The 17988-nt window shown below is 43.4% G+C and overlaps 1 protein-coding gene across 2 annotated transcripts in view; it reads right to left on the bottom strand.

Annotated features, from left to right (window-relative positions):
• Positions 1-16686, bottom strand: part of UQCC1 (ubiquinol-cytochrome c reductase complex assembly factor 1) — a 46958-nt gene extending 30272 nt beyond the window's left edge. Inside the window, exons 1-5 of one of the 2 annotated variants that reach the window (XR_015277133.1) lie at positions 16561-16683; positions 12356-12460; positions 10924-11028; positions 5979-6086; positions 3745-3817 (exon numbers count right to left, since the gene is read on the bottom strand). Coding sequence is in view for 1 of the 2 variants with exons in the window: in XM_023940086.2 (XP_023795854.2) it covers positions 3745-3817; positions 5979-6086; positions 10924-11028; positions 12356-12460; positions 16561-16683 (514 nt within the window). In the remaining variant the exon portion in view is untranslated. Of the gene's footprint in view, positions 1-3744; positions 3818-5978; positions 6087-10923; positions 11029-12355; positions 12461-16560 lie in introns of both variants that reach the window. The other variant, XM_023940086.2, reaches the window with a different exon arrangement.
• Positions 16687-17988: the final 1302 nt, after the last annotated feature.

Below are 17988 nucleotides of genomic sequence, written 5' to 3'. Positions count from 1 at the left end.
GGCACAGAACCCATCCTGGCCACAAGTCTGAAGCCATAAGAGACAAGAATGCTCAGAATTATGAGGACATGTGTTTTCCTGCAGTCATACTCTGCACTTTAAACTCATCAAGTAAGAGAGGCAAAACTTGACTGTGGACATTTTCATGATGGATCATCTTTGTCACTACCACAGCTTTAGGAAGGACACAGTGTGATAATATCCAAACGTCCTGCAAAAGAACAGGTGTGCTGTCTCAGTGCTCCCTGAGTGTGGCAGGCAGCAGCAGGAGCCTGGAAGGCACTGGGTGGGGTATGGGAGACACAACAATCAAGACTCCTGTAACTTCCAGCCTTTTTGAGCTGTGCTGAGCCCCCCTAGGAACCATCCAAAAGGCTGATTTGGTAGGACAAGCTCTCTACCGCTGCAGCTGCCTCATTCTAGAGAATTAATAGTTCAAGCTGAATTCAAGGTAACCCAACAGTCAATATTCATCAGCTGAACTCCAGTTCAGCCCTGAGAATTACCTGCCTGATCCTAAAAGTTCTTTTGACCTTTCAAGTCTGAGGTCAGGCATGAAACTCTTCCTCACAGGCTGCCTCCTCTGTTGCATCGGAACTACCCAAGCTCTGTGCCAAACCTGGCACCAGCAACTCTGCTATTCCCTCTGCTGCTTCTCTCTTCTCCTTTAAACAAGTAACAGCTGACATCCTAAAATAGCTCCACTTTCCACATAAGCAGCACAGTGCAGACATTTGGGATATGGGCTCTAAAGCAGAGTTCCCAAAGTTTTGTCCATGAGTGATCATGTATGAAAGGACAAAGGGATGGCAGGCATAATAAAATTGACTGCAGTTTCATACTCAAGAGTCTCAATTAAAACACCTTCTTTATATCCTACAGTGGCCTCATGACTTGCATACCCATAGTTTGTATTTTGGGAACTGCTGTTCCAAGGCATATACAGAGACAGGCAGTTCACAGGGCTCTCCTACTGTGCCACAAAAAGCCCCATAAGACACGAAATGCTATCACTGTCCTAGTCCTCACCACCACACTATCCACTCTTTACACTGTCAACTCTGTAAGAGACCTACCCTTCAAACTCCACACACCAATCCAAGTTCCATAAGCTCACAGTGCAGTTGTTCCTTATGCCACAACACAGCCACACCACAAAAGCACATCCAGAAAACACTGAGGAGGGCTCTGTGAAGAGCAGGTTCTGCTCACTCAGGTTAACAAGCCCACAAGTGGTTTCACACTTGAATGGCTGCAGGTTTCCCAAGGCAGCTCAGCAGGTTAACAGGGCTCACACACGGCCGGGAAGGAGCTAATAAGCTCTCCAGAGAGCAAAGCTGACTCTGAGCAGTTCACCTGGATATCAACACCCTCCAGCTAGAGCCAGAAGTGTGGGGGGCGGAGCACAAACATTGCTCAGGTCAGGACACGGCTGTGGCTCAGACAGCACCATCCTGACCTGGAGTGCCCTGTGGGCATCAGGAGAGCCACAGCACCCACAGGGCACAGGCTTGGGCACTGCTCTGCTGCTGCAGCACCATGGCACAGTTCACAGGTACTTGCTTTTCTTCCTACCAGTCCCTCAGGCTGCTCCTTCAGTAGTGAGCAATGGGCTTAAGTAATGTCCATCTTTAGCTGCAAAAGGAAAAAAACAGCTCACACCTGACACAGTTTGATGAAGACATGGTAAACTCAAGCGAAAGTTTGGTATCTTGCTCCATGCCATGTTCCCCTCTCAGTTATTCACTCCCTAGCAGCTGCTTTGTGCCACGGCTGCTCTCCACCAGATCCTTCCATGTGCCACTTTAGCTCACCAATACAGCAAACCAGAATGTCAGTAAACTGGGCTGTTCTCTTTCAGTGACCTGAATGTTCACCAAGGATATAACTCTGCAGCCTAGAACAGGGGCACAGGAAGATGAAGACATGAGACTTTCCCCTTTGGCTGCTACTTCAACTCAGTTGCCCATGGAACCACAGCCTAAAGCTTCTCCATGGCAAAACCATGTTAAAAGCTTCCTGCCCATCTCACACTGCCTGCATTTTAGGGGAACTACTTTTTAACATGGATCACAAGCCTGTTAAATTTTTGAGCTAATCCCCCAAAACAGCTGCATTTCTATGTAGACAGACGTAAAAGAAACTTTTTTTACCTGTTTTGATAGGAAAACAATGATTTCTTTGGAACCAGAAGCACTGGCCCCCACACCACAGGTGTTCTTACACCACTAGCGAGTGCATCATGCACTCCATCACTCTCAGAAGACTGTCTTGTTCCTTAGGCAACAACTTTCTCAAGTCCATGCAAACATGTCCTACTCTTTAAAATACATGTTTTCTTTTCAAGACAGTAAGCCAACATCAAAAACACAACTGAAGCTATTTTACTCTGTATTGAACCTGAAAATATGTGCCAGTATTTTTTCCACAGATATGTTTAGAAATCCCTTTAAATTTTAAGCTAGGGCAACATTTATAGGCCTTTGTACAATTAAACAGGGGTAGTGAAACACCAGTTAAAGACAGCAAAGCCCTTGTCTTAGAGGTAAATACCACAGAGGAGACCCTATCTGAGCAAGCCTGGGAGGGCACACAGCTGGGAGAGGGTGTGCACAGGGAAAACGAGGTTCTCAAGTTTTGATCACTAGTGATGAATGCTACTGCTAACAGAGTTCTCTCACTCCTGAAACCACCAAAGCCACATCACAGGTTTGGAAAATTTTTTGAAAAACGCTTGAAAATTTTGCAGTAGCAACACCATGTAACAAACCATGCTCAATAAGCTCTGCAATGGATGAAGGTGTCCCTTCAGCTGATCTGAGGCAGCAGCCCCAACCTGTGCTCTAAGAAAGCATCTGGTAGCTCAGGAATCCAGGTTACAGGCCAGATCCAGCTAATGGGTTTACTACCAGCTAAATCACACTGACATGGGAAATAATTCAAGTAGGAAAAAAAAATCTGAAAAAAGCTACATAAGTCTCAAAAGTACATCTTCTCCCTTCACAGACAGATTTGAAACTATTCGAAGTTTAACAGATTTTTTAGCTAATAGCAAAGAAGCACTGTGTACAACATCAAAAAAAACATCCCCATCCAAGCCACTAATACACCTACATACTTATAGGAGAGACTTGTATCTCTGTTTTAGTCATACTCTACCCAGTCAAGAGATGTGTCCTGATTTAATGCTGTTGGGGGTAGCAAAAAAATGTAGAAAGTCTCTTAAGTTGTAAGGTGATAGAGACAGGTGATCCCTGTGATCTAACTGACCTTGTATCATAAAAAAGTTGTGCAGTAGTGGATGGGAGAGACTCCTTTACCTGCATCACAGTTATACTGGGGATGGCACAGGGTACGTACGATACAGAGACCATCTGACCACCATAAAAAGGGAAGAGGTATTTGGATTCTTAGTGTAGCTCACCCCTTGTAATAAAAAATGGCAATATCCTTTGAAGTCCAGGACATTCTGAGTTTTACCCATTCCACCCCTGTTCCTGTTCCCCACTGCAGCAGCGAAAATGTAACAATGCCAGACTCCAGAGCCTGCCCTTGCACCCCTGTCAGTCCAGAGCTTAAGGGAATGCTGCAGAACAGTCCCCTTCCAGCTGACTATGGCCCTGGTAGGGTCTGACTAGTCTTTTTGTTGTTGCATTAATTGGCATAAATATATCCAGTGACCTAATTCCACTGTAAGTTCTCTTACCAGGGAAGCAGTTCAAATACCATCAGTCCACCACTTACTGTTAAAGAACTCCTCATAGTCAGTTTTCTCCACACAGCATGTGTACATGCGCAGCGCTGCCACCTTGATCTTCTAAACAAAAAGAAAAGACAACACTTGAAGCATTCATCACTAGAGCTGGTGAACACTACTGGCTTTGTTCCACACACTGCCATTTTCTGAAAACACTTCTTTTGAGAATCACCATCACTTGAGATTTTCGGAAGCATGTTAAACTATTAGATCTGCCAGTAATGGCATGAGTATAATGAATTTTGCCTTAAAGGAAAAAAAATTGTCTCCCTGAATATCCTTCCAAATCTAGTGTGTTAAAATACTTGATATAACTACAGAAAGAGTGATGTATACCACTAAGATTGTTTTGTGTAATTTAAGTTTTAAATATTGAAGAAGTCACATACCAGACATGTCCTAAAAATAGCTTTTTTGTTCCTAGAAAAGTGACACTTTACTGACTATAAAAGTGAGAAAGGAATCTTAAATGATGAACAACACAAGGTATTCCTGGGTGCCTTGGCACTTCTCATTTTGTTCCTGGTCTGCCACTGCACCCAAAACACCTCCAGTCCATCATCTACAACACAGACACGTGTGCTGAAGCTTCAAAGAACACAATAACTAATAGCAAAATCTTAAAGAGAAATGGCATTGGGTTTGGATTGCTCTGGTTTGGTTTTTTGTTTTTTCTAGTGACATATGCCAGTGATCACCCTACTGCAGGGATGAGCACCCTGCCTGCTAAATGGCAGTTCAAATCACCAAAGTAGTTATTTGTGTCTCCTCCAACCAAAAGGAAAATAAAGAAGTTGCAACTGATTGCTGAGGAAACACAGGAGCCCATTAATTTTCTTATTCAGTAATCTCAGGCTTCTGTCAAAAATCAAACATACATCTAAAGTTCTTGAAGTAAAATGATTTACATTGCTTACAGGAGTTCTGAAGGTTTCCATTTTAAAGGAAACACTGCCTGGCCTGTGAGCAGAGATCTCCCTGGTGAGTGTCACTGCCCCAGAGCAGGCATTACTAGACATTAAAAACATATTGTAAAAAACAGTCCCCACAATCCAGCCCTTAAATAATGCAGGTAACAAAGGAGAAACTGATGAAATTTAATCATGGAAGTTTTAGGGTATAGAAGAAATGTGGGGGAAGGGAGAATAAAACAGAAAAAAGCAAGAGAAATATTAAGAAACTTCTCAAAGATCTCCTAGAGAGCACGGGCAAAGCCAAAAATGAACTCAGGTCTCCTGGGCCCTAACCACAAAATAACTCTCTCCCAACCCAGGTTCCCCAGCCAAAAGCAGGCAGTAAAGAGCAGCAATTAAGGAGAACTCTGAAATCAACACTTAGAGCTAACAAGAATCTTTATTACAACAATATGTACACAAGCACATGGGAGAGAAACTACACTCTCAAGAGGTTTAGCATCACCTGATTAAAGCAACTGATTTTAACCAAAATAACTAAGCCTGCATTTATCTTTGCTTTACAGTTTCTGAGGTGCAGCCTGCAATCAGCAACAGTTTCAATCAGTCTCTGAAGAGGTGCACTCTGCCTTGCAGATATTCAAAGCCCCTTAAAACTTCTACTATTTCTAATCTTTTTATTCAAGTAACTTGTTTTAATTTCAACACAATTTGGCTCAGTCCTTCCTTCAACCTGCCTTTTCCTCTCATTCTTTTGTACTCTTCCTTAGTTCAGAGAACAGAAATTAAGAGTGTCATCTTCTTTCTTCCACATAAGGAACCAAAAGCATCTCTCACAGAGCTGCTCTCACTTAGTTCATGTTAACAACCATTTTATGAAAGGACTATTAAAAAAGAAAAAGAGAAGGGGAAGGACCTATTTGTGACTCTGGCCTAGTCAGCTACCACTGAACAGTGATATGAACAGCAACCACATCTCACCACAGACTGCTCAGCAGACCCTCCTGGTAAGGCTCTTACTCTGTTCTTTGGTGCACAAATGAAGTGAAAATCAGATATCTGAAGAAATTCAAGAAGGATTTAGACTCTACAAACCAAATACAGTATTGTTGCATATGTCAATGATGGCAATACATAATGGAGGTTCAAGATCTGGATTATTAATTCCTCACATCAGAAAACAGGAATTTACATTAAACCCTTTCCATTATGTACTGTTCCTATCATAAGAAAAAAATGTGGAGTCTTTTTGGTCTGCTTGTTAGAACTATCAAACAACCAAAAGAATTATTAAATTACTACTTTACCCATCTGCTGTACTTGAGTGGTCCTGTGAACCCCATTGCTTCTATTATCCTTGTAAAAGCACCCACTTTTTCTTCAGATGGCTGCAAGGAATCCTTTGCAGAAAGATGCTGTAAAATTGAAATAGCACACATTTCAGTCTCAGCACTTAAATCTGACACATTTTACTTAGCAAAGTTACAAATGTAACAGAGAATTTTAGGGATTTTTTGCTTGCTTTCTTTGTTCAACAAACTAAACACTGTTTAGGTCTCTCCTGAAAACATTCCACTGGTTTTCATATGTGCCATTCCTCTGTTTATGAATACAAACATTGCATAACCATTGTGATAACAACATCCCGTTGGTAGCTCATATTCAAATAGTTACAGAAACCTGCTTTCCAGAATATGGCTCCTATCCTAGACCCCCATATTAATTCTACATGTCTTTACTTGGGCTTCAATATTTGGCAGATAAAATGAGCAAAGAAATCACAGAAACAGAGAAAATAAAGCTAACCTTTCACATTCCACCCCTTCTTCTCACAGGCATTCTACAGTAATTATACATTATACAAACCAATCAGCTCTGTTTTAAAACTAATGAAGATAACATGAACCCACCATTCTTACCCAAGAGCTCCCCCAGACTGTTAATCTGTAATTCCCCTTACAGTTAATCTACATACTTGCAGAAAATTCAGATCAGTGAAGTACTTAGTCAGGAATGATTTGCAGTGTCTGTAAACATGAAGATAAATGTTCTCTTCTAGACCCACTACACACCTTAAACACCCCTGGGCTGATGCTGTGGTGGGGATGGGGGAGAGATTTGGAAGGGTAAAAGTGGGAAAATTCTGGGCTTGAGATAAGGGAAGTTTAATCAGTAAAACAAAAGCCATAGACACAAGCAAAGCCAAAGGGGGAATTCATTCCCCACTTCCCCAGGGCATGCAGGTGCTAAGCCACCCCCAGGACAGCTGGGCTCCATCAGAGTAACATGACACCAAAGTTCCCCACGCCCCCCTTCTTCCCAAATTTCATGTGTGAGAATGACGCTGGATGGTCTGGACTGTCCCTGGGGTCAGCTGCTGACCCTATTGTGTCCCTGCTGTGTCCCCACAACTCCTTGTGCACCCCCAGCTACTTCACTGGTGGGGTAAGAAGCAGGAAAGGCCTCAACCTTGTGTCAGCCCTGCTCAGTAACTAAAACATGCCTGGACTATCAGAGCTGTATCCAGCACAAATCCAAACCACAGCCCATACCAGCTACCGAGAAGAAAATTTACTCTTCCCTAACCCAAAGCAGCACAACTGGTAAGAAAACTTTATGGCATTCTGCCTCTAAGCACTGCAGCAGCAGCCATCAGCCAGCTGTGATCACCACTGGTACTCCAGCAAATAATTTCCATGAATTAAGTATGTAGTATAGACTTTTTGCTAACAAGAAATTACTTCAAACCTATCTATTGCACATTCATCTCCTGCATATACTTGAGGAAATACAGCTGAGAGCCATTATAATCTGTGAAAATAATGAGACAAGGATGCCAACTCCAGCAAAGATCAGGAGCAGATCCTTGGGGAAGACACAAAAGCAGAGAAATACAGCACACATGGCCCCAGCCTTCTGGGATGTACCTGTCCAGCTTTTGACAGACATTCCTGCATAAGAAAATGCAGCTATTCATTTATTTTTTTTTGTCAGGTCCAACTGGATACACCTTCAGTATCCTGGCCTTTGAAACTATTTAACCTCAGTAATACAAAGTTGTGGTGTGTTTGGTTTCACAGTTTAATTGTGTACAAAAAGCAATTCCTTGTGGCTTTTCTAAATACAACTTGTAATTTGGACTACATGGGACTTTAAAAGTCCCTTCCAACTCAAACTATTCTATGATACTTGGATGCTCCCAATTTTCCCATAAGAATCTGCAAACAACCATTTCCTATCCCACTTCCCAGTAACTTTTATTACTTTTATAGGCCAGTATTATACATACACTGCCTAGTTTACAAGGGTCCTAAAATAGACTATTCTCATATTGAAAGCTTTTCCCCTTTCTGATCATTCTCTATAGACTTCCTAGCACTATTATAGTAATTTTTGAAATGGCATGAATGGTAAGTAAATACATATTAAGATACAGGTTAAAATACAGATCAATACTCTGCAGAAGTTGCTGTACTTAATTAAAAACTAACACTAAAGGTGACAAAAATTATAGCTCTGAGACAGAATCCAGCCCTGTGATGGATTGTCTAGTTGAGGTTTTAGGGCTGGGCTGGACTTGATCTTGAAGGTCTCTTCCAACCTAGTGATTCTGTGAGTGATTCTGTGTATATCCACACCCAGGCCTGAGCATTTGAGATAAAACACTCTGCACTTGTGCACTGCCCAGGGATTGCTGCCAGTGGCTTGAATCCTGCCATGCCTAGCATTCAGGTAAATGGGGAGAAACACACTCAGCACCATTTTACTATCTGTCAACCACCCAGACAGTGTAACACTGCCCAGGACTTCCTGTGATACTCATTTCCACCCCTGAATGTTGGTCATTAAGCATGTTTACCACATCCCCTCTTACCAATGTGTGCAGAGGCACATCCCACCCTCTGCCACACGTGATGGACCCAGTGATGCCATTGACACGTACATGGGTATTTAAACCAATTTTTAGTATCTTCTCTTCAGGATTACACGATGCAATACTCCCTGCTACACTACAAATGGTTCCTAACCTTCTATCAGAACTCCATAACCCCCCTCCAGACAGGCAATGATAGGAACTACTCAAGGCAGAACTTGTGTCCAATAACCACTGCCACACTCACTAAGTCAACATTCATCTCCTCCACAGGAATTCAAATTACACGGAACCTCTAGTGAACCCAGGCAGAACTTCACTACATGCCTCTTATCTACAAATGCACATGAAATATCACTCTGTACAGGTTTTTCACTATGAAGAGAAAGTTAAAAACCAAAATTATCTCAATTCATCTGTTGTTATCTCATCACTAAAACAATGGCTAACCAACAAGCAGGTTTTTCTACGAGATGCCATGTTTCTTGCTTCATTCTTCTGCAAGGCAGCCTGGACTAGCTCAGGAGATGGTGAAGGATTTAAGTAGAGAGTGCTTGGTTCAACCTATGGATAGAGGCCTGAAGCTCATCCTGCCAGTGCCAGGACTGCAGCCAAATGCAATTAAACAATCCTATAAGTGTCTGTAAAATCAGATCTAGGAAATACTGGGGTGAGGAGGTGGGAAGCTGTGCAGTGCTTAGTTGCCAGCTGGGCTGAAACCACAACTCAGAGAGAGAGAGAGAGAGAGAGAACTTAAAAAATGTATTTTATAACTCACTCAAAACAAGCTCATCAAAACACTGGGCGAGGGACAAAAGCCTACCTCAGGCTGCCTTTCCTGCTCAATACCTGAAATGCAGTGCTTAAAGCAAAGAATCATTTTAATTTTGACACCAAACATAAACTGAAACATCTGGAGCTCACCATTAATTCCAAACCACTTTCCCACCAGGATTGCATAGTCAAGTTCACATTTCAAAGACGAGTAAGTACTTCTCTATTCAAAATAATGAAGTTGCAGTCCAAAAACTCGCCTCAAACCTACAGTGTTGTAAACTGCTTCCTCTCTGGTCATAAATCCTGCCTGACTTCTTATACCATGGCTATTTTAACTGGGAAGTTTCCCCATCCATCTTTCAACCCTTGTACCCCTCCCCTTGCCCTTTCCAAAGCACAAAAAGCAAATCTTGAGTCCTGACTTGAAGATGTTCATGGCACTGCCGTGGTTTGTTTGTTTGATCTACTGTCTTATCACCCACTGCTCTCCCAGATCTGCTCTGCAAGTGCTGTCTCAGAGCAGTGCAGGCAGGAATGGGGACTAGGGGCATGAACCATGTTTGGGAGTCTGGATTACAACTTTACAACTCTAGCTGTGATAAACTGTGCAACCCCTTTGTAAATGCTTCAATCTCTGCATGCAAAATGTTTGCTTTATCTTAACAGCTCAAAAACACTGAAAAATTTACTATAAGAAGGAAAACCCCTAGTTAAAAATTAAATGCAATGAACAGGCAAGGGTTCTTCCCTTGCAGACTTCTGCTTTTAGGTCATTTTTACTGTCCATGTCAAAGTAACCAATTTAAATTCCTTCTTAGTATGTACCTCTAACTCCATACCAGCAAAAGGCACTATTATCTAGATAGCAAATTGTGATTGTTATTTTCATGTAAGTTTTACTCATCAGTCCCTAACTCTTTTTCCTTCTGTCCTCTCATTTCTCATCCATGCACTCCATTTTGCCATTTTCTTCACACTGGATTAACAAGAGCAATATCGGAATATTTATTAGTTGAGAGATGCTAACATCCTTAGTTTAAGTGGTAAATTGATCTTATGGAGTTGATTAATGCCTCAGAAAACTTCTACTCTGAAACAAAAGACAATGCATGTACAAGACACACAGACCACAGATTAACAAAATAGTACAGATGAACAGTGAATTATTACACAATAATTAGCTGTTATGAGACTGCATGACAATTTTCTGTGTTTAGAAGATAGCAAAACTGTCACCACACTTTATTCCCAAACTAAAGAATCAGGAAACATCTTGTCACTTCTAGTATGTTTGGAAGGAACATCTGCCCCCAACACCCTGATTTAACTTCTTTCCTCACTGGAAGGAAGACCTCAGCCTTGTCAATGCCAACTGTCACCCTGATAACCCGACTGTAACTGCACCTTCCTATGCCAGCCCTTCATTTTCTGAAAAGGAACAGAATTCCTTCTCAAATTACCAGTCCCATTGTTCACATTACACTAAAACATCTTAGAGAAAAGGCTGAACCTCTGTGTTCTGAGAAGTGTTTTGCCTCCTGTTTCTGTAGAATCCCTAGCACATGCACCCTCCAACAATAAAATTACCCAACTCTTCTCACCTTATTTATATTGTTAAAGGATCTGTTTTGCTTTATGATGGCTCCATTGGCTTGAATCAATCCACCACAGAATTTAGAGATTTGGAAGGGACCAGCCTTGTGTCTCTAGTAGAAATGATAAAAGAAAAGAAGAAAAATTAAGAGACCACTGACTTAACTTTACATCAGCCACCAGTACTTTGTTTCCAAGTCAATTAATTGTGGCTAATCCCAAAAAACTCTGTATCACAAAAAGCACAAATTTATTATAACAACTGTTATGAAAAAATTGCTGTCTATGCTTAATGCTCCACACCACATTTTCCAGTGTTCCATAAATGTTCTGATGGAATGGACTGGCAGAACACTGTACTCAAAAGCCACAGACTCTCCACTTTGACTCTCACACTACTTCTAATTATGGGGTTTGTGTCTTAATAAAGAATTGTTTTTTCTGACTTAGCAGACAAATAGCTATTTTCATCTACCACTTTATAGCCCATTCAACTGTCTTTGTGTCCACAAAGACAGTTTTTTGAGAAAACACAAATTGCAGCGTAAAAGCTACCACTACAGATCCTATGACTTCAGAGCACATAACTTCAATCACAGAGGTAGTGCACAACAAAGAAAACTCTCAAGTAGGAGCAAGTGGGATCCCTGGGAAAGAAGCTGCAGACTGAACAGAACACTCTCACAGCCTCCCAGCACACCCAACTTAGCAGTACTTTATTTATCAATTAATTCAGACAAAGTAAATATGCTGTCCAGAGCAGTCATCCCCAGATGTATACTGAATGTAGAGTAAGCCAAATTTCATTAATAACTTCACAACTGCTCATTTCCACCTCTAGTCCCAACATCATGGGCTACTGGTGTGAACTGTTGCTTTAGTAGTAGGCATCTATTCCCATTTCCTACATATTTTTCACCCCTTTATCATTAACTGCTATTACATGATGCTCTAGTTGATTTACTCTGCACAGACAGACTCTGGCACTATGCTGGCTGTCCCAAAACTGTAAGCCAAACTGCAAAGCTTCCACTGGAACAACACTAAATGTGCTGTGCAAGGTTAATATCCATCAGTAGTAGGAAGTCCAAGGCCACTGTACAGTGGAGATGTTCTATAAAGTGTTCTCTAAAATAAAATGCTGGAAACAGCATGCAAACATGACTGGCTTGTAATAGCTCATTTGGAAAAGTAACACCTCCATTTGGACTTCTGCATTTAATTTTCTCATGACAGATCATTAGAGTCTATTAAAAGACACACCTGGACATGTAACAAGAGTGGGAGCTCACTCTTGCAGCAGCAGCGAGCTCTTGACTTGCCTTGGTATTTTGAGAATACACAGTAAAGACATCACTTCTGGAAGCCTCTTTATTGAAAAACCATGACTTTTTCTTGGTAATTTAAGATCATTCACTTGAACATGCTCTGATGTCATACCTGGAAAATACTGCAGAACATCCGCCTACACCAGCCCGGGCCTGCGGCAATCTGTAGCAATCCACTGCATCCTGCTGTCCATTGGGTTACTCCAGTCTGGCAGCTCTGCAATGAGGAGATGAGCAATGAAGAAAAGGACTCTAATACGCAGAAATAGTTCAACTGTCTCTCTGTTTCCACAGGTTTTATTCATTCATATGACAAGAACAACATGGAGCTGTGTCAGGGGGGCGAGGAGAAGGGTCAGGAGATCAGGGAAAGGTTCTTTCCCAGAGTGTGCTGGGCACAGCCCTGAGGCTGCCAGAGCTCCAGGAGCGTTTGAACACTCCCAGGCACAGACTGGGACTGTTGGGGTGTCTGTGCAGGACTGGGCATTGGACCCAATGATCCTTGTGAGTCCCTTCCAGCTCAGGATATTCCATGATTCTAACAATCCTCAGATTCAACTCCCAACCTGTACTTGACTGGAGTATAAATTTTGATTATAAAAATATTTTGCCTCCCAGTACAAGTATCCAATCCAAGTCTGATGGCAGAAACAGATGAATGGAATGAAATGGTGGGCTGTCTACATCATAAAACCACACCACAACTTCTCTGTCTATATAATAAATTCAAATGCTTAAGAAGCATTCTTCAATTGACTGAGTAAGCTCTAAAAAGCCCTCCTCCAATTCAGTTTTTATGTGTCATTCCCTTACTTTACCCAGGCACAGCTAAGAATTTTCATATTCCAAAAGCACATATTGTCCCAATAAATTTCAGTGAAGATAATTACTTTCTGTCATGAAAATATCAGCAGTACAAAGAAGAGGTGGGGCCTTTTTTGCCTGCACTTTCTTTGCACCTTTCACTTTATGCAATATTCAAGTTCATACAATATTTGCCTCCTTCATACATGCACTACATTAATACTGGAAATAATGTGTATCTTATTAGGATGGAGATGCCATTTTCTAATAAAAATTGCTTCATTTTTGGTTGGCCACAAAGATGATTAAGAGACTGAAGCATCCAACATAGGAGGAGAGGATTAGTTTTCAGAAAAGAAGACTTCAGGGAAATCTTATCAATTTCTATTCATATCTGGTGGGGTGGGCAGTCAGACTGTCCCTGGTGGTGTCCAGTGAAAGGACAACCACAAGAGGAGCAGATGTACCCAGAGGAACCAACACAAACCAACCTGAGTTCCTGTTCCCCTCCTGTGAACTGCATAGTCACCAGCTGTCCCTCAGGTGTGGCCATGGGCCTTGCAGGCTGTCCCTCAACTCCTCCTAGAGCTGCACTTTGAAGCCATTAAGAAACTGATTTAGGGTTTTAAAAACTGCAAAGGGAGACATCCTGTCCCATGACAAATGTGGTTAGTGTTCACTGCTACTACACCCTCCAGCTTCTACTGTAGCAAGACTACTTGGGCTTTTGATCTTTGGACATAACATCACCATCAGCAAATGGTATTATGAAAATTGTATGTTTCTATTAAAAAAAAACATTTCAGCTGAGTCTTACAAAGTACTTTTTGAGATAATCTAGTGTTCTGACACAAACAGTTTAACAAACACTGCAGTGAGAAGAAGCAACCTTTTATTGTGAGCAATTACTACGAGATTCCAAGGATCTGACAGAACTTTTTTCTGATTAACATGCCCAGGTTGGGATATGGCTTAGAGCTTGAACATTCTGAAAAGCACAAATGCAACAAAACTGGACAGAGACATATGAAAACAAAAAATAAGCATAAGCACACTTAAAAGCTGAGATGTGATAAATAATCCAGTAATGAAGAAAACAGACACCAGAAGATAGCAGGGAATATGAGGAGCTAAGGAATTTTCTGTAAGCCAGAATCACTCTGCAGAACACAGCCTTCCTTTCATATTACAAGTGCTACTTTTGCTTCTCCCCTTGGCTGAAAGAAAACGCACCAAGCCTAGACTGAACAGGATTACTCAGGAATAGTCTGCAGACAGCTGCCTTGTCAAGACAGAGATGAAAGAATATCACTAGTCTTCTAAATCCTCTTGGCAACCTTAAGGAAAGTCTTAGGTAGCAGACAAGCTATTTATCAAGGTATCTTGGACAAAAGCCAGGTTTATAATAATGCCAGTATTAAGGAGCAGAGCTAAAATGTCATGGCTATATCATATACCAGGAGCTCAAAGTCAGACAAAAACCAAATTTTCCTTATTTCCAGTAAAAGAAATACATAAAGTTTTAAGACTCGTTTTCATACCATTAGGCAACCACTAAATTCTAATGCAGAAACAGGCACTGAGAAATGCCAGGGAGGAACAATTCCTGAGCTGAAGCTGAGCATACTTCAGATCACAAAAATGGCAAATAACTACATCATCTCCTCTCTAAGGAGAAACCTTTCTGGTCAGGCTGAAAAATCAAATCAGCTTACTTTGCTACATGAATGCCAGCAGCAGCTGGCTGAAGAGCTGCCCAGGGACAGGTAAGCCCAGAAGGCAAATCATTCCCCCTCAGAAGCAGTTTTGATTGCAAACCCTGCCCTAGGGATGAAGCTCCACAGACAGCTGAGCCCTTCTGGTGCCTCACTGCTTCCCTACTGCTCTCCCTGCTCCCTTCCTGCCTGGTTCCCCCCTCCCTGTCTGCTGACCATTGCCTCTTTAATGCTTTCAAACTGTAGAACCTGTTGTCACTGTTCTGCTGCTCCAGCACTTGGATCACGGGGACCAAGAAAAAGGCAGGCAACAGAGCAAGGACAAAGCACAGAGAAAGGGCAGAGGAGGAAGGATAAAGCAGGAACTCAAGGTCACTGCATTACAGCTGCTCTAGGGCAGGTTTGTGCTTGGCAGCTTTCAGCTTGAGATTGGAAAGGGCAGGGCTCACCTTGCTTGGGGAAACCACACCCTGAGCCATCGCTAGGAGTACCTGGGGAACTAATTTCAGAAGTCGATATTGTCCCCATACCAAAGGCCTTTCCTGTTCCTGGGAAATCTGTCCCCACTTAGTAGTGCTGGCCACCCTGTGTGGTGATGTAAGATCATATCCAGGTACAAAATTGTATTTTCTAGACAATATGCTAAAAAAGAGTAACTCTGCTGCAGATGCTTCAAAGGCTAATAGAAAGAAAAAATGCACACAAATGAATGGGAAAGAAGAAAGGAGTGGAGTCATCGGAAACCCACACTTTCACAGGAACCCAAACCCTTCCAATCTGAATCACAGAACCACTAGGGCTGGAAAAGTCCTCTAAGATGATCAAGTCCATCCATTAACCCAGCATTGCTGGGTTCATTACTAAACCATGTCACCAAGTGTCACATCCACAATTCACAAGCATTGAACCCTTCCAGGGATGGTAACTCCAGCACTGCCCTGTGGTGGTGCCAGTGCCTGACCAGTAACACAGGAATTGGAATCTTTACACTATCCTGGCTACCAAACAGCTCCAGAGTGAGAGGAGGAAGTCCCATAAGGGCAATGCCCACCCCCCCAGGGCACACACTGAGCCCAGCAGAGGAGTTCCACTGGCAGACACTGTCTCCAGTCCCCACCAGGAGCCCAAACCCTTACACAACAGAATCACAGGATCAATTCCGTTGGAAAAGACCTCTGAGATCATCGAATTCAACCTATTACCTCAACACCACCATGTCAACTAGACCATGGCACTGAATCCCTTAAACACCTCCGCCACCTGCCTGGGCAGCCCCGTCCAATGCCTGACCACCAGTGAAGAAATTCCTCCCGATGTTCAAGCTGAACCTCCCCTGGCACAGTTTGAAGCTGTTTCCTCTCATCCTGTCCCTTATTCCCTGGGAGCATTGTCCGAACCCCACCTGTCTGCAGCCTCCTGTCAGGGAGTTGTGCAGAACCAGAAGGTCCCCCCTGAGCCTCCTTTTCTCCAGGCTGAGCCCCCCCGGCTCCCTCAGCCGCTCTTGATGCCCCAGCCCCTTCCCCAGCTCCGTTCCCATCCCTAAACACACTCCAACCCCTCACTAACCCTTCTGCAAACACAAACTCCGCGGGAAAAGCTCTCCCCGCTGCTTCGCCAGACATCGGGTGCGAGGCCACAGGGCGGGAAGCGGGAGCAACCCCCGCTGACACCCCTCGGGCTGCGGGGGGAGGCCTCCACAGGGGCGGCGCGGGGACAGCCCCGGCTCCACACGCCACTCACCCCTTCAGCACCAGCGCTCTCTCCCCTCCTTCTTTCCCTCCCTCCTCCCTTCACTCACCAGGGCCCGCGCCAGCGCCGCCATCAGTGCCCGGCACCGCTTCCGCCGGGGCGGCCCTGCCCCTTCCGCGGGAAGCGCCGGGCGGCGTGAGGCGGGCGGACAGCGTGGTGACAGGGCGGACATCTGGAGCCTTCAGCGGCGTGCAACAGGCCGGTAATGGCACGCTCGAGGGAGTAATTGTGTAACTGTGTCTTCATAGGAAGGAGAGCACCTTTCCCCAGTGCTTAAATCGCAGGTTATAGGCTGCCCATGGGAGGTAAATGTTAAGGAAGTTTTCCATTTCACACACCGCCAAAGGTCAGAGGCTTTCACTGCTGGAACTGAAGACCCATCACAGTGTGGTGCTCAAGTGAGCTGAAGGGTGTCCCTGCATTCCCCACTCTCACACAGTCAGATCAGGCTTCCCACAGTAGTCTCACATGTCTCATTCCATAAAACAATTTATTCGCAGCCCAGGAACCCAGAAACAGCTCGATGCCCTCAGGGAGGGACCTTGAACCCCTGGGCTGTTACACCTTCACAGTGCAAGCACAGCAAAGAGTCAGCTCTTCTGCATGAATCTTTGGCTCCTGTCCCCCTCTCTGTGTCTATCCACATTCCTGGCTCCTGCTATGTTTCTCAGTGTCATCACCTGGACCTGTCTGTGCCCTCTGTTAACCAGAGGTTGGCAGCTCATGGCTCCCACCCAGAGCTCAATCTGCATTTCAGTCTGCACCTCAGTCTGCAGTTTGCAGGCTGAGTTACCTGGATCCAATTTATTTCTCAATAGTAAAGCCTAGCAACAGCTTTCTGACCTCTCACATCTTGTGTAGGTGCAATCCCTGGTTCTGTTCAGTTCTGGATCAAATTTTGCAACCAAATTGCAGAGGTCGGGTCCAGAGAGTGACAAAACACCTGTTCCTGTTGGTGCTGCAGGTGATCATCTGCCCAATGGAAATAAAGGTCAGCAAGATTATTTATTTCAGAGTTGTGCAAGCCTGGGTGCTTGGTGATGTTCAACAAATCCAGTGTGGCCTAGCAGACTTTGCACAGCATTTTTTAGACATAGAAATTCAGAGTTCGTAACTTCCCAAGTACAGCCCCTCTATTAGGATTGGTTAGTAGTTTCCGTACAGCTATGTAACCCAGGAGCCTTTTTGACCTGTAGGCATGATGTAGGTATTACAATGAACATCGTTCACCTTTGGGATACATGGACCTTGAATATTTTGCCAGGTTAGCAATGAAGACATACAGGTACATCAACATCTTGATTTACTACATCATTAAAGCTTGTTAGATAAAGGATGTCCATGGGTAAGGTCCTGCTCTCTGTTCCACTGATGGGATCTCCTTTCTTGATAATTAGCCTTGAAAGTATACAAAGACCTTAAGCCAAACAACATCCTGACTGAAAAGAATGGGCAAGGAGACCTGCTGCTTTTTAAT

The sequence above is a fragment of the Cyanistes caeruleus genome, chromosome 16 (genome assembly GCF_971803275.1).
Source record: "Cyanistes caeruleus chromosome 16, bCyaCae1.hap1.1, whole genome shotgun sequence".
Classification (NCBI taxonomy): domain Eukaryota; kingdom Metazoa; phylum Chordata; class Aves; order Passeriformes; family Paridae; genus Cyanistes; species Cyanistes caeruleus.
The sequence above is the reverse complement of the archived record's forward strand: the minus strand, read 5'-3'. Positions and strand labels throughout refer to the sequence as shown.